The sequence below is a fragment of the Prionailurus viverrinus genome, chromosome F1, assembly GCF_022837055.1.
Source record: "Prionailurus viverrinus isolate Anna chromosome F1, UM_Priviv_1.0, whole genome shotgun sequence".
NCBI lineage: Eukaryota > Metazoa > Chordata > Mammalia > Carnivora > Felidae > Prionailurus > Prionailurus viverrinus.
Genome location: NC_062577.1, coordinates 64,638,282 through 64,661,449, shown reverse-complemented (window position 1 = coordinate 64,661,449; position 23,168 = coordinate 64,638,282). Strand labels below are relative to the sequence as shown.

General features: G+C 58.9%; 1 protein-coding gene across 3 annotated transcripts; it reads right to left on the bottom strand.

Moving 5' to 3' along the window:
* Positions 1–11,763: 11,763 nt before the first annotated feature.
* LOC125154922 (ETS translocation variant 3-like protein) lies at positions 11,764–22,455 on the bottom strand. 3 transcript variants are annotated; one of them, XM_047839583.1, is made up of 7 exons: positions 22,144–22,455; positions 16,334–16,596; positions 15,848–15,959; positions 15,476–15,713; positions 15,110–15,296; positions 14,650–14,770; positions 11,764–12,321 (listed from the first exon to the last, which is right to left on the bottom strand). In XM_047839583.1, the coding sequence occupies exons 3-7, from the start codon at positions 15,903–15,905 to the stop codon at positions 11,843–11,845; spliced, it is 1,083 nt and encodes a 360-aa protein (XP_047695539.1). In that variant the 5' UTR covers positions 15,906–15,959; positions 16,334–16,596; positions 22,144–22,455; the 3' UTR covers positions 11,764–11,842. The 3 variants fall into 3 exon arrangements, with proteins under 3 accessions (XP_047695539.1, XP_047695538.1, XP_047695540.1); XM_047839582.1 differs by lacking the exon at positions 22,144–22,455 and adding an exon at positions 16,990–17,085; XM_047839584.1 differs by lacking the exon at positions 22,144–22,455 and having other exon boundaries at positions 11,768–12,156; positions 16,334–16,897.
* Between the last annotated feature and the right edge of the window lie 713 nt (positions 22,456–23,168).

Below are 23,168 nucleotides of genomic sequence, written 5' to 3'. Positions count from 1 at the left end.
TCAGGACCTGAGCTGAAACCAAGAGCCAGAGGCTTACCCGACTGAACCACCTAGGCACCCCTATTCTTTGTATGTTAGAGATGCCTATTAAAATCATTGCACAGGAAGATGTTTTTAAGGGATTAGAGAAAAACCCCGCTGTCTGTAAAAGTGGCAACATTTATACTGATAGCCAACTTCTCAACGTTCAACCATGGAAATCAGAAAGCCGTGGAATGATGTCCTCCGTGTGACAAATACAACAAATACTTGCCACCAACTGAAAATATTTGTCCCAGGATGATTCTAGCTAGCATAACCATCCCCAAATTCCAGTGGTTTAACCAGCGGGATGGGTGAACAGGGTAGCATGCGGCCCTCCTGTGCTTATTCATTAAGGTACCCAGGCGGGGAGAGATTCTGCCCTGGTCATCATGTCCTGCCCCTGCCCTATTGTCGATAGTTTATTCCAGTACCCTGTCTGTTGGCTTCCCACTTCGAGATTATGTGTGCAGTTTCCTGTTATCCAATGATAAAACTCGCCATATAGGGTTTGTCGTGACAACTTAACGGTTTATAATGATGAACTTATTAGAATATTATCTGGTGCACAGCGAACACTCAGGAAACGTTAGTAATTATGCCACGTGCTCATGAAGGTAGAGTCTGTGTGTTTTGCTCATCGTCTGGTGGCGCGCTGCAGCCAGCCTGTGCCGACGAGAACCGGTCGCGCCTCTCTCCTCCCAGTTCCACATTCGGTGACGTCCTACAGCTGATAATGGACCATAGTGGGAGTATTCACACCATGGTAGTTGACAGATGCTTTAAATCGGGGCTTTTTTTGGGGTGTGTGGCAGGCTCATTTGGTGGAACATGTGACTCTTGATCTTGAGGTCATGACTTCGAGTCCCCCATTGGGTGTGGAACCTACTCAAAAAAAAAAAAATCAGGGCCTTTTAATTTTTGTTTTTGGACAGCCTGTTTACCAGCATGCCATTATCTAGCCCAGCACCTGGCACTTAGTAGGCACTCAGTAAATATTTGTTGAATGAATAGACACATGACCAAAATCCATGTATCTAATCATTTCATGATTAGGGTCTTTCCGGCCGTTCCTTGAACCAAGTAGGACTCAGCGTAGAATTTCACAGAAGACCCTTCCTGTGGGCATTGCTGGGGTGTTATTTGCATGGCACCTGCCTGCTCTCCAAAAGCCAATGTTGGCATTCTTCCCTTCCAGTTCTGTTTTTGTTTTGTTTTGTTTTTTTTAAGTTTTAAGTAATCTCTACACCCAACATGGAGCTCAAACTCATGACCCTGAGATCAAGAGTCATGTGCTCTGAGCCAGCCAGGCGCCCTCACCCTTCCAGTTTCTTTGAAGCAAGAGGGAGAAGAGGCGGGAAGCCCATCCGAAGTGACTCACCCTGAGCTAGCTCACCCAGGATCTCAGGACTCAGCACCCAGTATCTCTGTGGGGACCTGCTGTTTGGCGGCCTTGAGGCTCCTGGGAGAACGTCCAACTGAGTAAGGAAGGTCACGATTGTGCGGGGCCCCACGAGAAGGTCTGGCTGGGACTGAGCTGTGGGAAGGGAGGGTGGGAGGAAGCTCTTGGGGGGGAGGGTTTGCACGTGGGACCCGCCATAATACAAGCAGGCACGAGATCATGTGCCCAGCTGTCCTTTCCTGAATTGCAGCCTCCCCACGTCCCTCTGTCACATGGTAGCTTGGTCCTCCCGGTGAGTGTGGCGGGAGGGGTGCAGGGATAGAGAAGGGCAGGCATGTGACCCCGGAGGGTAGTAACTTCACCACAAAAATGCTGCCGTTGCTCCACGCTTTACGACCACGGCACCTGCTTTTGCAGATTTTGTTTGGTTTCCCCACTTGATCCCGAGATGTGGCCATGGCAGCAATATTACCGTTTGCTCTTGAATTCATTTACTTTTTATATAACTGATAACAATCTTGTAGTTTAAAAATCATAAACGTGGGGCGCCTGGGTGGCTCGGTTGGTGGGGCGTCTGACTCTAGGTTTTGGCTCAGGTCATGATCTCGCGGTCGGTGGGATCGAGCCCCGATGTGGGCTCTGTGCTGACCGCATGAAGCCTACTTGGGACTCTGTCTCCCTCTCTCTGTGCCCATCCCCCGCACGCTCTCTCTCTCAAAATAAAGAAATAAACTTAAAAAAATTTTTTTTTTCAACGTCCATTTATTTTTGGGACAGAGAGAGACAGAGCATGAACGGGGGAGGGGCAGAGAGAGAGGGAGACACAGAATCGGAAACAGGCTCCAGGCTCCGAGCCATCAGCCCAGAGCCTGACGCGGGGCTCGAACTCACGGACCGCGAGATCGTGACCTGGCTGAAGTCGGACGCTTAACCGACTGCGCCACCCAGGCGCCCCAAGAAATAAACTTTAAAATCATGAACATAAAGTCTGTGCAGTGAAAAATCTGTCACCTGTGCCCTCCACCCACCCACTTCCTTCTCGCTAACGGTAACCTCTGTGATTAGTTCTTGTCTACCTTTCCGGACATTTTAGTGCAGAAGCAAGAAAATGTGAATATGTATTCCCTCCCCCCTTTCACAGACAAATGATAACATCCCACGGACACTGCTATGTCCCTACTCCCTCCCAATACAAATCTCAGAGGTGTTTCCACATCTGTACACAGAGAGCTTCCTCTTTCTTTCTGTCTGTGCATGAGATTCCGTTCTATGGATGTGCCCTAATCTGTGTAATTTGTGGACATTGGGTTGCTTCTAATATTTTGCTTCGAGCCCAGGCTCAAAGTTTGCTTATACTTATACTTTTCACCTGTGCCAGTTTATCTGTATTGTTCCTGCATCACAGATGGGGCAGCTGAGGTCCTAGGTGGTGAAATGGCACGTCCAAGGTCACAAACAATCATCGCGGCAAGCTGTACGGCTCAGCCACGGTGAGGGCTTCCCTCCACTGCTGCAGGGAGGCTGGGGTTTAGTCTGGTGGCCCTGTTTCCATGCTGCCTGGTCCGGGGGCAAGCTCGGCCAAATCCTGTTGGATCCCGCCTGAGGGTTCAGGATGAGCTTCTGAGTGAAATTCTAAAAGATGAGGAGGAGTTAGCTTCAGAAGTGGGCAAAACAGGGCCTTTCAGTCAGGGGGATGAGGAGGCATGCAAAGCCCAGAGGTGCAAGCAATTTGTTTCCACTGGGATGTCAAGTGAATGGCGGGGAATGGCTACAGACGTGGCTCTGAGTGTTTGTGTCGGGTGCAGTGGGGAGCTCCTGGCTCTTTCTGGAACTCTGACTCGGTTCTGTAGGTTTCTTTTTTTTTTTTTTTAATTTTTTTTTTTCAACGTTTATTTATTTTTTTGGGACAGAGAGAGACAGAGCATGAAGGGGGGAGGGGCAGAGAGAGAGGGAGACACAGAATTGGAAACAGGCTCCAGGCTCTGAGCCATCAGCCCAGAGCCTGACGCGGGGCTCGAACTCACAGACCGCGAGATCGTGACCTGGCTGAAGTCGGATGCTTAACCGACTGCGCCACCCAGGCGCCCCATCGGTTCTGTAGGTTTCAACCCAAAGTCCATGAAACTTCTGCGGAAAGGTTAACTTTTGGGTCTTACTTTTAGTGATAAGATAACAAACAAATGAGCTAATCATGTTTTGGATTATCCGGGAGGCGCTCAATGACTTAAGTTGCCAATTGGTTTCAGTGTTTGCATTTGCCTTTGTGTTTATGATGAGTTGGTGCTGAGGAGCGCCGCTTTAATGGTGTCAGCCACCGAACAGAGAATAGAGGACTTGGTTCTTCCCTCCAGGTGGCGTGAAGAGGGGGTTAGCAGAAGTTCTAACGGAGAGTGGCGGCAGAGGTGTGTTGTCACACGCCTGCCAAACACCGGGGAACTTGCGCTGGAGGGTCATGCTTTGTGCAGTCATCAGTTTCAGTAAATACCATCTGTTGCAATAAATTAATGTTACTAGTAAAATAAAGGAGTGCCTGGGCAGTTCGGGCAGTTAGGCATCTGACTCTTGATTTCGGCTCAGGTCACGATCTCGCAGTGGGTGGGTTTGAGCCCCACATCAGGCTCCATGCTTATAGTGCCGAGCCTGTTTGAGATTCTCGCTCTCTCTTTCTCTCTTTCCCCCTCCCCTGTTTGCACTCTCTTCCTCTCTCAAAATAAACTAAACTTAAAAAAAATGTTATTAGTAAAATACGTATTGGCTTGCTAATTTTGTTTCCATTTGATTGGTAAATTGCCAGATCTTTTATAGTTGGATGTGCCATAAATACGTATTTACAACTAGCTGTCTCTATCTCTTTTTTAAAAACTTGTTTTATTTTTTATTTTTTTTAATTTACATCCAAATTAGCATGTAGTGCAACAATGATTTCAGGAGTAGATTCCTTAGTGCCCCTCCCCCATTTAGCCCATCCCCCCCGACACTCCCTCCAGTAACCCTCAGTTTGTTCTCCATGTTTAGGAGTCTCTTCTGTTTTGTCCCCCTCCCTGTTTGTATATTATTTTTTTCCCTTCCCTTATGTTCATCTGTTTTGTCTCTTAAAGTCCTCATATGAGTGAAATCATAGGATTTTTGTCTTTCTCTGACTAATTTCACTTAGCATCATAGCCTCCAGTTCCAGCCACGTAGCTGCAAATGGCAAGATTTCGTTCTTTTTGATTGCCGAGTAATACTCCCTTGTATATATAGACCACATCTTCTTTATCCACTCATCCATCGAGGGACATTGGGCTCTTTCCATCCTTTGGCTGTTGTCGACAGCGCTGCTGTAAACGTGGGGGTGCGTGTGTCCCTTCGAAACAGCCCACCTGTATCCCGTGGAGAAACGCCTAGCAGGGCAATTGCTGGGTCGTGGGGTAGTTCTATTTTGAGTTTTTTGAGGAACCTCCATCCTGTTTTCCAAACTGGCTGCACCAGTTTGCATTCCCATGTCTCTGTCTCTTTAAGTGACATTATTGTACAGATAAATTACCATCACTGGGGGCACAGAGGACTTTTTTTTTTTCCTTTCGGGAGAGCCACAGAAGGGTTTTAAGTCACGTGGTCAGATCGGCATTTTGAACAGAAATGTATGGGATGTGCAGGGTGGGCTTTCTATGGGCTGGTCAGAGCCTAACCAGGTCAGCGTAGGATCATCCAGAAAAGGATAGATTCGAGAAATGTTTAGGAGGGAAAACTGGTAAACCGGTAGGCTCTGATGACTGAAAGGGTGTAGGAGGTGAGGGGAAAGGCAGGACAGCCTGACCCCCGAGCTTCTCCCTGGGTGTAAGTGGATATTTTGTGGTGCCATTAACTAAAGCAAGAAACAGAAAGGCAAGGGGCGTGAGAGGCAGCCCTGGATATTGGGACAGAGAGCTCCACTTGGGACATGACACATTCGAGGAGACTGTGGGACGTCCAGGCAGTGGGCAGGCGGACCGATGAGCCTGGAGCTCGGGTCAGAGGTATGGCTGGCTGTGCAGACGTGGGCACGGTCAGCATTTAGGTGGCAGCCATGGCGGGGAGACAGGACAGAACTGAAACCACCCAGGAATCAAGGGCAGGTTTAGCAGGGCTGTGGCGGGGTCCGTGGAGAGCCCTGGAGGTGGGCGTGTATAGGGGACCCCAGAATGGAGTTTGAAAAAGAACATCTTACTGGGGCGCCTGGGTGGCTCAGTTGGTTAAGCGTCCGACTTCGGCTCAGGTCATGATCTTGCTTTTCGTGAGTTCGAGCCCCGCGTCGGGCTCTGTGCCGACGGCTCAGAGCCTGGATCCTGCTTCGGATTCTGTGTCTCCTTCTCTCTCTGTCCCTCCCCTGCTCATGCTCTGTTTCTCTGTCTCTTAAAAATAAACATTAAAAAAAATTTTTTTTAAAGAAAAGGAACATCTTAGGGATGGGAGGGAGACCTGGGGAGGGGTCGATCTTGGCAACTAATGGAATAAAAGCCGTCAAGGGTGGTGGATGCAGGGAGAGGCTGATCAAGATAAGGACCAAAGTGTGATCACTGGTTGCAATGGAATATGGAAGTCACGGAAAAAACACAGCCCCACCCCTTTCTGGACACAGCCGTGGACTCCTGAGCTGCGTGCTTCTCAGGCGTGGCCCCGTCACTGAGGAGATTTGCCCAAAGGGATGGTACTGCCTGGCCGTGAAGGTGGCGGGGAGGTGGGGGGAGCCGCATCGCGGGGGAGACTGGGGGAAAGAGTCAGCGGGGAGGGAAGGGAGGGTCTGGCAGGAAGGGCAGAGGACCACCCGGAGCACCTGGAGGACGGAGGACGACCTGGAGCACCTGGAGGACAGAGGACGACCGGGTGGGATGGGAGAGAGGGAGGCGTTAGGGAGCCGCTGCCGCCGGCCTGGGAACTCCGGGAGAGGTGGGGTGGGCCGGGGTCCCTGCAGGCGCAGGGGTCTCTCCATCAGCCCTCAGCAGGGGAGTAGGGGTGAATGGGACGGGATGGACCGCACAGGCCTTGATACGCCGGCTTTGCTGTTCTGGCGACTCAGCACACCCGATGCCTGGGGACCTGGGATGGCTGGACTGCTACCCACCCCCTGCCCCCCACCCCCTGCCGGCTTCCTTTCGAGGTTCCCGGCGGTGGGCTGTTTGGGGCTCACCTGCTGGGAGGCAAAACCTCTGGCCCAACCATAGGACCCAGGGGCTGAGGCCAGAAGCACAGGGCGCAGAAAGAAAACAGAGTGCCCAGTAGCTATTGTTAACATTTCAAATGGAAACCACAGCTCTCAGCCCCCATAAAGGGAGGGCTTTTTATATTTTAATTTTTTATTTAATTTTTTATTGTTTTAATTTAAAAAAAAAAATTTTTTTTTTTAATGTTTATTTATTTTTGAGACAGAGAGAGACAGAGCATGAACAGGGGAGGGGCAGAGAGAGGGAGACACAGAATCCGAAATGGGCTCCAGGCTCTGAGCTGTCAGCACAGAGCCCGACGCGGGGCTCGAACCCACAGACCGTGAGATCATGACCTGAGCGAAGTCGGACGCTTAACCGACTGAGCCACCCAGGCGCCCCTTATTGTTTTAATTTTTTAATGTTTATTCATTTTTGAGCGAGAAAGAGAGAGCGCGCGAGCGAGCGAGAGAGCACAGTTGGGGGAGGGGCAGAGAGAGAGGGAGACACAGAATCTGAAGCAGCTCCAGGCTCTGAGCCGGCAGCAAAGAGCCGCACGCGGGACTCGAACTCACGAACTGTGAGATCGTGACCTGAGCCGAAGTCAGACGCTTAACCGACTGAGCCACCCAGGCATCCCTTAGCAGATTTTATTTTATTTGAGGTTTTTTTTTTTAAATTTTTAATGTTTCATTCATTTTTGAGATGGAGAGGGAGAGAGCATGAGCGGGGGAGGGGCAGAACACAGCCTAGCTGTCCCCACAGAGCCTGACTCGGGGCTCAAACTCAGGAACGGCGAGATCATGACCTAGGCCGAAGTAGGACACTTAACCGACTGAGCCACACCAAGCGCCCCCCAAAAGATTTTATTCTTAAGTCCTCTCCACACCCAGTGTGGGGCTCACACAACCCGGAGATCAAGAGTCCAACGCCCCACCGACAGAGCCAGCCGGGCGCCCCTAAAGTGTCTTTTAGATACTGTATTCGTACAGATTAAAAACAGCAAGACAGCGGTCAAATGTTCGATTGCCCTCAGCGTTGACTGAAGACCGACCGAAGACGACGGTGGAGATGGAACAGACTTCTCTCACTGAGACGGGTGGGGCCCGGCGGGGAGAGCCTGTCCTTTGCAGTTGAGTTGACCCTCTTGGCCAGCCCCGGGGGGGCGGGGGGCGCACGGGCCGTGGAGCCTGCTGCCAAGTGCACCCCGGCTGGGCCCTGAGCTGGCTGGCCCGTCTACACCTGATGTTCTCATCCGTGAAGCGTGATGACGATCCCCCTGCTCCCCGCCAGCTGCCATAGGCCTCGCGTGAGACACAGCACGGTTCCTAGCGAGTGGTGCGGAGACGTGGCTTTCAAAACTGTTACAACCCTTCCTGAGGACGGTTGGGCAGTGCGCATCTAAAGCCATTCAAATGTCATGGTTTTTGAGTCAGTAATTTCATTCCTGAGGAGGTATCTCGAGGAATTAAGTCAAAAAAGAAAAAAAAAAAAAAAAAACAAGGCAACTTGGGACAAAGGTTTTGAAACCATTGTATTTACAAAGCAAAGAAAGAGGAACAACCTAGAAGGCCACGGAAAGGCTGACGCTTAAATACACGCCGTGGCCGCGTGACCCAACGGTCGGCCGTGGCGAGCGGGCCAACGTGGGCTCCGAGCGCGCGCGGTGAGCTGTTTATGAAGTAACACGCAGAAAAGCGATCACGGACTTGGGATGTGTTTTGGTGACTTTACAAGCCGTTGGCACATGTTGCCTGACTGTGTGCGGGGATTAGAAACGCCTCCCGGGGGCGCCCGGGTGGCTCAGCGGGTTAAGCCGCCAGCTCTTGATCTCGGCTCAGGTCGCCAGCTCACCGTTTGTGGGTTCGAGCCCCGGCGTTGGGCTCTGCGCTGGCATTGTGGCGCCCGCTTGGGATTCTCTCTCTGCCCCTCCCCTGCTCGTTCCCTTCCTGGAAATAAGTAAATAACTAAAAAAAGAAAAAAAGTCGTTTAAAAAAAAGGAAATGCTTTAAGATTTACTTTTAGGTATTTAAAAAAAATTTTTTTAACGTTTATTTTTGAGACAGAGAGAGACAGAGCATGAACGGGGGAGGGTCAGAGAGAAGGAGACACAGAATCCGAAACAGGCTCCAGGCTCCGAGCTGTCCGCACAGAGCCCGACGCGGGGCTCGAACTCACGGACCGCAAGATCACGACCTGAGCCGAAGTCGGACGCTTAACCCACCGAGTGCCCCGGGCGCCCCACAAAGTTGATCTTTAAATTAGGTGTCGAACATTAGGATGAAGCTTGCCCCTCAGGCACGCCACACTCGGAGCTCCCGCAGTGACTGCCAAGGCCCCGTCCCCTCCGCGGTTCACCCAAGGACCCTCCTCCTTTCTCGGCTCCCCCCCGGCATCCGGGGCTCCGATGTTCACAGAGGAAAGTATCTCCAGGGCGGTTACCCGAGCCACAGGCAGCATGGTGCTTGGCGCGTAGCAGGTGTTTAAGAAGCGTTTGTTGAGTTACGTACGTACGTACATACGTGTGCATACGCGTGAGCGCGCACACGTGTGTGTGCACGTAACACCCGCGGTCCTTGAACATTTACCCCCGCTCTTGGGCAGGGGCCTCATTAGGGACGAAGAGGGGGAGGGGAGGGAAGGACCTCACCGCCACTGACAACTCAGGGCAGCAAATGACTCGCTTTTGTTGTCGAATCCCACCGCGGCCATAGTAAAAATCACGCAGGAACGACGTCAAATTTCCTTCTCCGTAGGTAATACACTCTCGTTTCTAAGGGATTCGGGGCGTCTTAAGCTCTCAGTCCACGTGATTGTGGTGAGGTGGGATGAACAGTCCCTGATACCTGGGGGACTTTGGTTTTACACGTGGCCCCTCCACACGTGTGACTTGGGGCAGGTGTCTTCCTCTCTCTGTGGGCCGTGATCGCAAAGGTCCCTTCCGGCTGCCAACAGTCCAGCCTTCGTGAAGCTCGGGTTTGTGATTCCTCAGCCTGCCCGAACCCACGAGTGTCCCTGTTTTTGGTGCGACGGAGCGTCCAGGAGGAAGGATGCTTGGTGCACTGACTTTGCGTGTCTCGTCCTGGTTCCCGCTGCTGCTGGAGGAGGGCCGAGTATCCACTCTGGGCCCTTCCGGCCACAGGCGGCCAGGGAGCGTGAGGTCCAGGGTTGATGGCTGTACTCGATTGTCCCAAAGGAGCTGCTCACCTGCTGTCTGCTGTCACATGAGGCCTGCGGAGCCTTTGGGGGCTCCTCCGTGATCAGCCAAGGGGGTTTGAAGTGGGAGGGTTTCACAATGTGAAATTGCGAATCCCTAATCTGAGAAGACCCCAAGGTGCCCGTCACCTCACACCTAGTCCTCCCCCCACGCCGGGCGTCGGTGGAGGTCCTGGCCACCAGAGGGCGCTCTCGCACCATGGAACCCTCGTACTTCCTGTGCTGGCACGGCGCAGGGCCCAGCTTTGCTAGAACATCTGGACTCACTGAAGCCACCCTCAACCAGGGACGGTTTCCTCCCCCGGGGGACAGTTCACTGCGTCTGCTGGGGGCGGGTGCCGCTGGAGGCCGGGGATGTCCTAAGCATCCTGGAACGCCCAGGACAGCTTCCAGAAGGGAAGACGAGGCAGCCCCAAATGTCCGCACTGCCAAGGTTGAGAAAATGGTTTATGCAGAGCAGAGCAGGGCACGCGCCCTGGGAGTTTATGTCCTCTGGACCCGCTGTGGCCGTGTCCCGGGTTCACTCACTGTGTGCCCTGCAGAGGGTACATGGGGTCTTCAGTACGGACCCTGTCGAGGCGGGGCGTGGGGGGGGGGGGCTCTCTGAACAGGGCCCAGGCCCCATGACAGCGCGAGCCGGTTCCTTGTGTCAGAGGAGACCTGGTTTGTCTCCCAAACCGGGCAGGGTGAGGGGCAGGCCCGGGGCTGGTGGTTCCTCCTTCCCGCTGGGCTGGGGATCGGCCTGCGCCTTGGGAGCAAGTGAGAAGCGGGTTTTCACGGACCCCCGATAGCTCCTGGGAGGGAGACCCCGGGCCTGTATCCAGGGTTCCCCGGGGTGAGGGCCCGGCCCCGCCCTGCTCTGGGCCTCTCCTCCCCCATTCCGTTGGAGGCCACCAGGCATCTGCGGCAAGGAAGGACAGCAGGTGGCAGAAAGCAAAATGCGCACACCCCCAAGCCCAGTGCAGACACACACACACACACACACACACACACACACCCACGGGGACCCCTGTGCCTCCTCATATCCTAGACAGGAAGTGGAGACGAGTCCTAAACCTGTAATCGGTGGCCCAGCGATGCGGTTCACTCGTCTTGGCTCCTGGAACATTCTGCCCTGTTGGCTTTTCCTTCATTGAGCAAAAGCCCCTCCCTCACATGGCCCCCTCCCCTGGCTGCCCCATGCTTCCTCAGCTCCTCTGGTCATTCTGAGGGCTGGGGACAGACGAAGGGCCCCCTTCACCCACTGCCCCCTTGGCTCTGCTCACGGGTCCACGGCAGGCCCCGCTCTGCTCTGGTTCTGTCCTTGAGGCTGGTCCCCACGCAGCACAGGTGGCTCCAGACCACGTCGTCTGCCAGCCTCTCTCTCTGGGGGATGATGGCAGCACCCTGTCCCCTGCCCCCCCTCCCACAAGAGCCTGGGGTGACGTGTAGCCCCACAGCAGCTCAGGGCAGCGGGGACGCGGTGGGACAGTCAGCCGAGTGCAGTTGGCCAAGGGTGTTTTATTCGCAGGGAGAATTACAGAGCTGAGGAGGCCGGGTCCTCCCTGCCCCACTGCCTGGCATCTTGGGGAAATGGTGGCTTGTAGGAAGTGCCCGTGCAGGACAGGAGCTCCCAGGGTCACAGAGACCAGAGGGCCGAGGACGAAGCACACGGAGGGGCAGGAGAGAGACTGGGGCCTCAGCCCGGATGAGGGGGCAGGGGCTCCCCAGATGCTCGCTTTCTCCGTCATGTGGGCAGGTGGGGCTGGGGGCGCTCAAGCGACAGAATCCGTATGCTCATCTCCTTTGAAGACAGCTGAGGTTAAGGATGCCTCCTTAATCTGATTCATAATTTGGTAGGAGGGGAGGGAGGGTCACCCTGCCTCAGTCCCCACCCCCACCCCCGGCATGCCCCCCACCCCCTTTTGTCCAACTCCTCCCCTTCAAAGCCTCCTGCAATTGAAACCTGTTTCCAGGCCAGGGAAGGTGCAAAGCCAGAAAGGAAATACACGGGAGGAGGCATGGACTTTGGGGGACCCCCCACTTCCCCTCTTCTCCCCAGTTAAGGAGGATCCAAGGGCCACACTGCCTTGAAGTTCTCCAGATGGGGGGACACGGGGCTTTCGTCCCCGGCTTTGGGTCTGTGTATCTCTGAGGAGAAGCCCTCCCTGGGGTCCAGGCGTCCCTTTGCCCCCATCATGGGATAGGGCTTTACCTCCAGCCCCGGGGGCCTCAGGGGCAAAAGCCGGATCCTCTCGCCGGCCCCCTGTCCCAGCCCAGCCAACAGGGGGAGCCCCGGAAAGTGGTGGGTCGCTGGGGGGCAGCCGGGCCCCGGCAGCAGGGTGTCTGGCTTGGAGGTCCCCGGGATCAGCCGCTCTGGGGGGACAGGGGGCAGGAAGGGCCCTGAGAGGCGGGTCCAGTCGGAAGGGAGGGAAGGCAGGAGAGGAGGGGCCAAGGAGGCCAGACCCAGCAGCTCCTCTCGGGGGCTCCCCAGAAGGCAGCAAGGGCCAAGCTGGCAGGGGGCTGGGAGAGAGCCAAGGCCTGGGGAGAGAGAGAGACAGAGAGACAGAGAGAGAGAGGGAGGGAGGGTCAGGAGGGATCTCCCTTCTCCACCTACTTCCTATTTCCTTTTCCTCTTGCTGGAAACTTCCTTTCCTTGCTGTGCCCCATCCTGTTTCCTTTGCTTCGGGTCTATTCCCTGGGGGCGAGACAGGTCAGCCTGGGGGTCCCCCTTGTGGCTCCCGCCCCTCTCCTCCTGGGCCCTTGGCCCGATGAGCGTGGTTACCCCCAGAATGTCTGTGCCCCCGGCTCTGTGCGCGCCGGAACCGCGCCTGTATCGCTGTCCCCTGGACCCGCCCGGTGCCTCCTAAGAGCTCAGGACGAGCGTGTGGGGTGACTGGGTGAGGACACTGCTGGAACTCAGTGAGTCCTGTCTGCACTCTCTGTAGTGCAGGGCTCTGGCTCTAGCCTGTGGCCCCAAGCTTGTCCCTGAAATCCAGGCCCCGGTCTCCTCATCTGTACGGGCCCCTCTGCTGGCGAAGGTCAAGTGGGAGGCCAGCGCGTGGGGGGCCCGGCCTCGCCTTCTCGGCCGGCTGGGCCCTGGCCTGCTCCCCCAGGATCCTTCCCTCCGTCCCTCCCTCCAGATCCTCCGGCCCTGCGGGCATCCTGCAACCCGGCGCCCAAAACCCTGGGCGGGGGCCGGGGCTCAGGGCGACTAGCACAACCTCCCAGCACTGTCCTTATTTCCAAAAGCCCAACTCCGACCCCTCGAGTCCTCTCTTAGCAAGGCCACATCATCGAACTACAAGAGTAATGTCATCACATCGGTGGGGCTGTAGTGAATGAAAACCGGAAAGGCAAATTCGTTATTATTTAACACGCCCGACGTATTCGGACGGAACGATGGTTCTGAAGTCGGACCCACGAAGGGAAACCAGTGGACAGGGTCCTGCATGAGGCAAAGGTGACCCCGAGCCGTCCCCCGGGGTCAATGCCCTTCTCCCTGGGTCTGGGGCTGCGTCCGCCCTCCGACATCAGATGGGGGCTGAGGAGCAGGTGAAGGAGACGGTCTGAGTGTCCCCCACCGCCACTCCCAGCACCGGGCCTGCAGCCTCTGCCTCCGGTTCGCAGGCCTGGCTACTTTTCCACCCAGAAGCATCCTCTCTTGGCACCAGTGCCCGGAGTGGAGGTGGGGTGAGGGGCCTGCACAGCCTTCAGATGACTTCAGCCAGGCAGCTCGTGTGTGTGTGTGTGTGTGTGTCCCCACAGAGGGCAGGGAGGTGCAGACGGCCCACTCCAAGCTGGGGCTCACCGGGGACACTGTTTCCCCCTCGCGGTTCCCCAAAGAGAAAGCTCCGTGCGGGGCACTTCTGGAGCCAGGAGGGGGGTGGGGGTAGGAGCACAGAGGTGCCATGCAGGCGCTGTCTCTCTCCAGGGGCCAGACCGGTGGCTGAGCAGGTCCCAGCAGGCCCTGGGCCACCCTCGCCCACAGCCTCGGCTGCACCCTGGGGCCCAGAGGTGCCTGGCTCTGGGGACAAGGCTAAGGCCCAGGGTCTCTCTCCCGTGAAGTCGCCCGGAGAGGAGGGGCAGGTCTGAGCCGCCTGCGTGAAGCCTCAGGCTGCTCAGGCGTGTCCGTGATCTTCCTCACGGACAGTCTGGTTTTGTCACTTCGCTGTTTACAGCCCTGGGAGAGCTGACCTCTGCCTACATTTTCACCTACCCCCCTGGGATCGCCAGTGCTGCCACGCTGGCCTTTCCTAGTCCCTCTCTCCTGCCCCAGGGCCTTTGCACACACTGTTTCTCTCTGCTTGCCGTGCTCTTCTCCCTCCTCCTTGTGCAGAGCCTCCTTCTCCACCTGCCGCCCGTGCTTCGTTCTGGTCCCGTCATCCTCTGCCTAGATGGTCCTCCCAAGCCGCCGGTACCCGCCACATGCCCCCTCCAACCCAGCTCCACCCCTCACTCTCTGACCGCGGCCAGTCACTGGGTCCCTCAGCGCCTCTACTCTTGCTCACAACTCCCTGCCTTGCAAATGCCATTCCCTCTGCCTGGGCACTTTCTTCACCTGCCTCACCGGGGGCAGGGGCCTCCTCCTCCGGGATGCCCGCTCATCTCTGCATTCCCGTAGCGCCTGGCGCTTCCCTGAGTCTCCACACCACTCGCTGACTGTCCCTCCTCTACTCCCTCCATTCTCTGAGCATCTTGAGGGCCGTCCAGCCCCTCTGAGCCCCCACACCTAGGGAATAGCTGGGGCTCAGTTTGTTGAATAAATGAATGACTTTATTGTCCCCGTCTCAAGCCTCTGGCCCATGGGCTCAGCCAGGAGGGTCCCACTTGCAATCCCCTGGGCCCTCCCCGGGCCCGAGCACTCACGGGGGGCACTGCTGCCGCTCCCCTTCTTATCCTCAGAGGCCTCTGGCGGCCCTCGGGGGGTCCGCTGCCCGGCCAGCTGCTCCACTGTGGCCCAATGGGCGAGCAGCGCGCTGTGCAGGAGCTGGGGAGGGAGAAGCAGGAGTGAGGGTGGCGTGGGCTGGCCGGCGGCCTGTGTTCCCCGGTTCATGCCCAGACTCCTCCCTGAGACCCCGCCCCCTTCCCTGGGGTCCTCCCGCTGGAGGGGTCCCGCAGGAACCACCCTCGCCCCCAGGCGCAGGCTGCACCCCCTGAAGGTGTTTCAGGGTGACGGCCCTGCCCCTCCCCCCACCCCCCCCCCGGGGCACTGGGGGACCAGAAAGCAGTGGGAGAAGACCACTGGCCACTGCCGGGGCCCCCGAGGCAGAGAGGAGGGCTGGGGTCCTCCTGGGCGGAGGGGAGGGGGGGCCGCCTCCGTGCCTACCTCGCCGTGCGTGCCCATGGGCACCAGGGCTGGCCGAAACAGGGCAGGGGCCCCCAGCAGCAGGGGGCAAGGTGGTGCCCGCACCTCCCACAGAGGGTAGTTGACGACAATCAGCTTGCTGAAGTTGAACTTGTACGTGAACCTTTTGCCTTTGGTCTTGTGCAGGATCCTCTTGTTGTAGTAATACCTGCGGATTCCGAGGTTGAGAACGCAGAGTTGGGCCGGTCACGCCCCTCCCCCGGCCGGCGAGCCTGGGGAGCCCCGGGGCACCCCACCAGCCTCGCGGGGGGGGGGGCGGGGCTGCCAGCACCCACAGCCCCGTCTTTGAGCCTTGACCTCTCTGGCCGCCTGGCCGCCCCTTCCCACCTGAGGGCCCGGCTCAGCTTGTCGTAATTCATCTGTGGTTTGCACTTCCTGCGGCCCCAGAGGCGGGCCACCTCGTCCGGGTCCTTGATGACAAACTCGCCGTACTCCCCCTGCTGCCAGGCGATGACGTGGCGGAACTCTTCCTTCTGCAGCAGCTCCAGGATGAAGTGCCACAGCTGGATCTGCCGGGAGCCTGGGGACGACTCGGCTTTGTAGGCCCAGTCCGGGAAGGCCAAGCCTGGGGGGAGGGGCGTGAGTGCCACAGCGCTGCGGGGGGAGGGGGGCAACCCCGTCCCCCGGGGCCGCCCCTCTGCGGCTGGGCCTCGACGAGCGGGCGGGCGCGGGCGGGCGGGCGGCCTGGCAGAGGCTCACCTGAGATCCAGGAGCTGCCCGCGACAGGGACGCCCTGGGCCCCGCAGCCGCAGTGCATGGTCGCCTCTGGGGCCGCGAGGGCCGCGTCTGGGCCTGGGGGAGCCGGTCACTGCTTAGGAGGGAGGCGAAGAATGAGGGAAAGAAAAGAGGACAGAGAGGAGGATGACAAGGCCGAGGGGCCCTGAGGCAGGGGACCAGGTGGCAGGCGGGAAGCTCCCCAGCACGGAAGGCAGGGCCCGGCCTCCTCTGGGGACGTCCTCCCCGGCCAGGGGCAGACCCGGAGCTGGGACCACTTATATGGATGCAGAGGAAGGCAGAGGGTCCTATATCCTGCCCCCGCTGGGGGATTTAGACAGGACGCGCTCTCCTCTCAGGGCTTTAATAGGATTGGAGCTTTCCCCAAGAGAAGACCAGAGAAAATGTGATTAATCGTGGGCTCTTCGTAAACCTCGAGCGGGGGCAGGCGGAAGATACGCACACCCATACCTTTACGGAGCCGGACCCGCTGCAGGCGTCGGGCGAGCAAGGGGTGTGTGCTTCCTGCTCTGTCCCCAGCGAGCTCCTGGCCCAGCAGACGCCTGGCGCGTCGCAGGTGCCTGGCGGTGAAGTGCTTGGCGGTGGAGTCCGCGCGTGGGAATGAGGCTGTCGACGGGGTCTGTGTGCTTGTGTCTGTCTTCGCCTCCGAGTGGTGGCTCCGCGCCGTCAGGGGCCCCAGGCCAGCCCAGCACGGGCCCTGGGCTCCAGCTACTCTGTAAATATCCGTGGAGTTACTGAACCCCGGCCCCGGCCATGGAAGGAGGGGTCTTGCTGGTTCTCAGCGTGGCCCAGATGGGGAGAGGACTCGGGGGTGAGCTCCCTGATGCAGGCCACGGGAGGACAGCACCCGTCCCTGTCCCAGACCTTCCAGATGGAGCTGAGGCCGGGCCGAGGGCTGGCTTCCCATCCCCGAGGGAAGATGACCCCAGAGGCGGAGCGCCCACAGGGCCTGGGGGAGATGCAGGGTGTGGGCCCCGCTCCAGGGTAGGCGTCACCTGTGAGGTCAGGACCCTGTGGCGAGGCTTACAGGACCTGGCTCCGGGCTCCGTCTCGGGGGGAGGGGGGAAGTCGGGATGGGGTGAGCCCTGCTCTCAGCCAGAACTTACTAGGCTGGCAGGTCTGGAGGGCATGTGAGGGCTTGCCTGGAGTGGCCTCCTCACTTTCCAGACGAGGCTCACAGAGGGAAAGCCACCCGACACACGGGCTCAGCGGCCACACCTCCACCCCTCGCACACGGCCCCCGCTCCTACGCCGTGTCGTCTTGAGACTTAGAACCTGCTGTCTATAGAAGTGCTTCTCAAATACCAAGGCGGAAGAATCCCGAGAATCTCTTCAGGACGCAGATTCTGATTCGGAGGCACTTGGTGGTACCCAAGACCCTGCATTTCTAACAAGCTCCTCGGTGACGCGATGTTGCCGGTCTGCGGACCCTGCTTTGAGTAGCGAGAGCCCACGGGGTACCCCGGAAGTTGCTGGGGGTCAGGACGTCAGACACCTCAGCTGCTGAGACCCTCCCTGCCCTCTCCACCCCTACCCCCGCCCCAGAGGTCATCTGGTCTCCTGCTTTTCCTTTCCCAGGGGACACGGCTCCAGGGGGTCAACCGACAAACCAGTGGCCCCTTGGGGGCAGGTGCTCCTGGGGGTGCCCGGTCTGGCTGGAGCAGAGGGCACCTCCGGAAATGCCGGTGGATGGTGGTGAGGGGTGCACGCCGCTTGGGGTCTTCCCGCCCAGCCTTCCGCCTCTAAACTGACAGCTGACATTCTGGAACTTCGCCCTTTCCCGTCCTCCCCCGAAACAGAAGCCCCCCCACCCGCCTCCCACCCTCCTCCCCCGCCTTGTCCGTTGACAAGTTCCTCCTGTCTAAACTCAAGCGGGTTGGGATCCCTTCCACCTCACCTTAGGAAAATGGGTTGGGAAATGGGGGGGGGGGTGCTGGGGTGAGAGGTCCCAAGGGAAGATTGTTCCGTGGAGGGAGCGGTGGCCTCCTCCAGCTGCCTCCCCCCCCCACCCAGTGCTGCCGGGCCCCCACAGTGTCTGGTCTGGAGGATTGGAGACCTTAGGATAGCTTTAGGATCTGGCGCGAGGAGAATGATGAACCCACCGCGGAGGGGGTCCTCGGTGCGCCCCGCCCCCAACCGGGGAGCCCACACGCCCCGAAAGCTCGCGGGAGTATCTCACAAGATGGAGCTCAGAGGGGTCGAGGAACTTCTCCAAGGTCACACAGCTCTTAAGCGGAAGCGACAGCAACACCTTGATTCAAGATGTGTGCTATTCCGCCACCCAGGGAGGCGACCGACCGACCGACGCCCCGCCTCTGGCCCCCAAAGGGAGAAAACCCCAAATACAAAAACCACAAGTGGCATCAGTGGGTGACGTCAAGCCCCACCCGTCCCCGCCGTTCCCCATTTCCTGGTCTCCCCCATGCGTGTGGGGGTCCCGCCAAGACCCCCGGGTCTCTGAGGAGCTTGCGGCGGGGATGTGGAAGTCCTCGCTGCTGGCAAATCCTTCCTGACGGCCCCCCTCCAGCCCCCCCTTTTGCCCTGGGCCCCGAGGAGCTGACCCGCCCTCAGACGGCCGCGGCCTTCGTGCTTCATCTCGGTTCCTTGTGCTCCAATTTTACCCTGCGGCTCTGGTGGTGGTGACCCCAAGGCCGGGGGAGGTGACCCGCTCTGTCCCCCGAGCCCCCACCCCGGGCCCCCAGCTCCCTCCCTCCCGTGTGGTGAGCTGAGCTCGCAGGGCTTGGGGGGCCCCCCTGCCCGGCGGCTCTCGCAGCCCCTACAGCCCCGGCGACAGCGGGGTCTCAGAGGGTCAGCGTGGAGAGCTATAAATCAAAGAGGACCATAACCCAATCTGGAATGATCAGAGGGGCTGCTGTTAGGCGCTTTGTGTTGTTTGAAGGCTCGTAGCCGTGAGCGATTTTATTGTCACCGACCCCGTCATTCTGGTTACTGATAACATGGTCGGTCTGCTTGGCTAATACGAGCCCTCGTCACCACACAGGTAGGTTTTAGGTCATTATTTAACAACGCGATATAGAGGAGCCTGGTAACAACGGAGAGCGGGCCTTAAGCCCCACCTCTCCCCTGTAACCCCAAGCAGGAGAGCCACCCTGCCTTGCCACTCCCCTAGGGGGGTCCCCAGGCGGCCCTGCTCTCCGACACTTTACTTCTCTGGGCTTGGAGCCAGAGGAAAAGTCCAGAGCAGATCTTATCTTTCTGAGAGTTTAGTTACTAGAAACGGGCCCTTGTGTCACAGCACCGGGCCAGCCGTCTCTTTCCACAGAGTGGGAGCCTTGCATCAGATCCCCGTGCAGGTGGTTGAGCCGGACTCGGGAACAGGTCGATCTGACTCCAGGCTCCGAGCTGTAATCAGTCAATCAGGGCAGAGAGGCCGAGACTGAAACTTCGGAGCTGAGAGGGTGGTGGCGGCCGGGGCCCTGGAGGAGCCTCTCGGGTCTAACCTAAGCTGTGCTGGGCTCCTTGTCCGGAAGCCTGAGGACCGACAGTCAGACGGGAAGGGGATGAGAAAGACACGAACACACTCCGAATAAAAAAAAAAGCTGAGCGGTAAAGGCCCGTACTGCCTACCCATCTGAAAAGCAAAACTTGCATCGAGAGTCACTTTGCTGCTGGGCCTTCCAGGAGGCTGGCCTGGGCTGACCGCACGGTCGGGTTGACTGACCTCCACCGAGCCTTCCTGGTGGGTGAGTCCCCGACTGATTCAGGGGGACAGAGTCCGAGAGAAAGAGTGCCAAGGGAATGACAGAGAGGCAGCTCTGCGGTGTGTGTGTGTGTGTGTGTGTGTGGACACAGGTGAGGGCTGAAGGGTCACAGTGGGGAGACCAGCCCAGAGGGGGGCAGTGGGAACACAGAGGTGACGGCCTCCAGGGGACACTGAGCAAACTGCACACCGCCTCCCCCCCACTTCTGCAGAATCCCCAATCTGATTAGAAGCCTCTGGTCCGTCCCCTTGATCTCTCCCCCAGTGGAGAGTGGTTAGTCCTGAGACCTCCCTTAATGCTATTAGCTAAAGCTGCTTAGTTAGGTAGGACTTCGAGGGGCTGGGGCCCGGGAGAAAAGCCAACCACCTTCTTCCCTGGGGGTTTGGGGGAGGGGCAGAGACAGAAGTTCTTTCTTCCCAGAGACCCCAGGGCATCTTGTCCCTCCTGCAGGTCCGCAAACTCAGGGGACCCGCATGGGGCCGAGGGGCCCCTTCTCGATGCTCCATGTTGGGAATGGACCAGCTGAGCCCTGCCTCTCCCCTGTAACCCCAAACAGGAAAGGCGCCCCTCCTTGGCACTCCCTAGGGGGGTCCCCAGGCGGCCCTGCTTCCCCGTCACTTTACTTCTCTCTCCAGGGGCCCTCGGGTCTCAGGTCCCTGCCCCCCAGCCCCTGGCAGACCCTCTGACTCTGATCTCTGTATCCCTGGGGACCGTGGGCTTTAAAAGGTTTGTGCAACTCTTGGAGTAGAAATCCCAGACGCCCCCAGACCCCACCCCAGACGCAGTAGAAGGGCGGTGGGGCAAGTCACAGCCCCCTGGCCCAGGGGTTGGGGGATGGGCAACGGGGGCCGGGAGACAGGCTCCCAGCCCCGCATGCTCCCCTCTCCCGTCTGGCCCCTCCCGGCCTCTGTTTCACTTGGTTTGACCTTTTCATCTTAGCTCCTTTCCTGCTCCCCGACTGCTTCTTCTCCCTTCTTTCCAGTCCCCAGGCCACCAGGCTTCTGAGTCTCCCTGCCCCGCCACCTCTGTGGCCCATCCTTTGCCGTCTCGGTGTCGAGGAGGAGGCCGGTCCCTTTCCGTCTTTACTTCTGGGGACCAGGCGGCCGCCTCACCCCGTCTCCTGCTCTGGGCACTGCCGCCAGGCTCAGGCCCCGTGTCTTGCGTTTTCCTGCTTCTCTCTCCGTCCTGTTCCTGTGCTCTTTCTCGCACCCAGGCTTCAGACCTGGAAGCTGAGCCCAGGCCCCCAGCTCCCGGGCCTAGGTGCCCGCAGCCCCCTCCCACCCTGCTCCCTCCCAAATCCCTCCCCGGGCAACCCCAGCCTCCTTCCTGCCATCTCATTCCTGTCAGCTGTGCCCTGGGGATCCCCCTGCCTGGACATCCCCGATCCTTCCCTTTGCTCCCCCCACCCCCCCACCCCAACAAGAAATCCCCTCCAGCAGGAGCCAGGCCAGCCAGAGGAAGTGAAAGTTCTCAGTCAAACGCTGATCTGGGACAAGTGGCAGCCAGACGGAGCAAACAGGGACCAGAGTGTCAGGACTTCGCCGGCTGGGGGGTGTCGCCACCCCCAGACGACCCCCCCCATCCCAGTCCAGTCGCAGCCTCCACCTCCAGCCTCGTGGCGCTCACCCCAGTCCTAGTGAACCCTGACTTGAACTTCACTAAGCCCCCTGCCTGAACGAAGCCCCTCTCCCTGCCCCCGCCCTCCCCAGCCCTCCTTCTCCTCTTCCTCTTCCTCCTCCTCCTCCTCCTTCTCCGTCCTCGTCCTTCCGGAGGGCTGGAGGAGAGAATCACCCCTCCCTGCGCCTCTCCAGCCTCCAAGAGCCCGCACCTGCCCTCCAGGACAGGGGCTGTGCGACTTCAGGCTTCTTGGACCTCGTTTTTGGGAAGGATGCCAGGAGCATGAGGAAGGGAGCCCGGCAGGCACACGGGGCAGAATCCCCTAACCCTGCCAGAGGCTTCGGTCCGGTCCACCCCAGCCCGGCTCAGGTGGGAGCACAGCCTTAACTCTCCCGCCCTTGGGACCCCGAGGCCCAACCCCTGCTCCTCCATACCCCCGGGCTGTGATGCCCGCACCCCCGGTGTCCGGCCCCACCCTCAGCCCCTCCGATGGTGCGGTCAGCTCTGTGCGGGCTGCTGTTTGTGCGGACGGCAGGGTGCGGGGATGCCCGAGCCCGTCCTTCCGCCGGCCCCAGCCTGACCTGGCCCCATCCGTGCCAGGAGTCTCCTCTGCCCCGGCACGCAGACATCTGACCCCAGAAGCGCCCCACCTGGGGAGAGGAGACCAGCTGTCTTGATGAGGTCTCCACTTCTTTCCGCCCTGGCCCCCCAGCACCCGGCCCTGCGGCTGTCCCGCACCGGCCGCCTCCCGGGAGGCTTCTGCGAGGCCCCTGGGCTCTCACCCCCACCGCTGCCCGCTCCTCCTTACAAACCCCCTTCCCGGCTGCTCCACAGCTGGACCCACAGCTGGGGTGGGGTGGGGGCGAGAAGGGCCGTCCCTCAGGCCAGCCCAGCCGCACACCTGCCACCAGAGTCCCTTACCTTGGAGCGGTGGCCGGCCGGCCCCTGCTACGTCCCCTGCTCCTGGAGCACGCCTCGCCCAGCGGCCCTCGCTCATCACACGCGAGTTAGGGTTACTTAAAATGAGAGCGGGATCTCCAAGCTCCCGGGGGAGCCGATGTGGTTTTCAGACAATAGCATTAACCCTTCGGGGGCCAGTGGCACCGCGGCCCGCGCGCCCTCCGCCTCCGTGAGGGCTGTGGTAGGAGGGGTGTCTCTCCTTCCGTCCTCCGTATCCAGAGCTGCCTCTGGGGCTGGTGGCTCCTACAGTGTCAGGCCAACACAGAGACTCGTGAGGAGGCCACCTGTCCTCCGTTCTAGGCAAAGGGACCCTGAACTGTGGGGAAGTCCTTCCAGCTGTCTACCCTTCCCTAGATAAGTCGGTCCCCGTCTCAGGGAACTTTCTGTGCAGATAGAGCCCAGGCCTGGAAGAGAAGCCCCTCCCAACCTGGGACTGTTACCACCGCCTGGTCCCCAAGTCCCCCTGGCTTCCAGGCCGCGGCTCTGCTCGAGCTCATGGAGGTTACAGTCCCCGAAATCTGGCGTTTTCCTCGAGTCTCGAGGATTAAATGATACAAATGGTTTACCCGATGCATTTTCTCTGAGGATTTTTAAGCACTTATTATGTCCCTGTCTGGGAGTTTCGGAGTTCTGGAAAATGATGTTTTCTTTCCTCTATTAATACGACTGAAAGCCAGACAGCGGGAAGAACTTCCAGGTCAGGCACAGACTGGACAGGAGGAAGTGACTGGGGGGGCATCAGACACCCTGCAGGGAAGGAGCAGGAGCAGGGAAGGGGTAGGGTCCCAGAATACACCGGGGGGGGGGGGGGTTGCATTAGGCGCCTGACATCGGGAGCCGCTTCTCAAGGGGAAACGAAGTCCCCTTCTTTGAAGTCCCCCTGCCTTTGAAGTCCCGGGGAATGAGCCCCCCTGGAGCCTGTGGGGCCTGGAGCCCACGTGTCCAGTCTCCGGCGGGGATGAAAAGGTCGACGGCTGTCGCTGGGG

Excerpts from the sequence above, each read along its gene's own strand:
- LOC125154922 (XM_047839583.1), bottom strand. The coding sequence starts at position 15,905 with ATGCACTGCGGCTGCGGGGCCCAGGGCGTCCCTGTCGCGGGCAGCTCC. Across the intron at positions 15,714-15,847 it reads GGGCAGCTCCTGGATCTCAG|GCTTGGCCTTCCCGGACTGG; the intron begins GTGAGCCTCTGC and ends CCCTCCCCCCAG. Across the intron at positions 14,771-15,109 it reads CCATGGGCACGCACGGCGAG|CTCCTGCACAGCGCGCTGCT; the intron begins GTAGGCACGGAG and ends CTCCCTCCCCAG.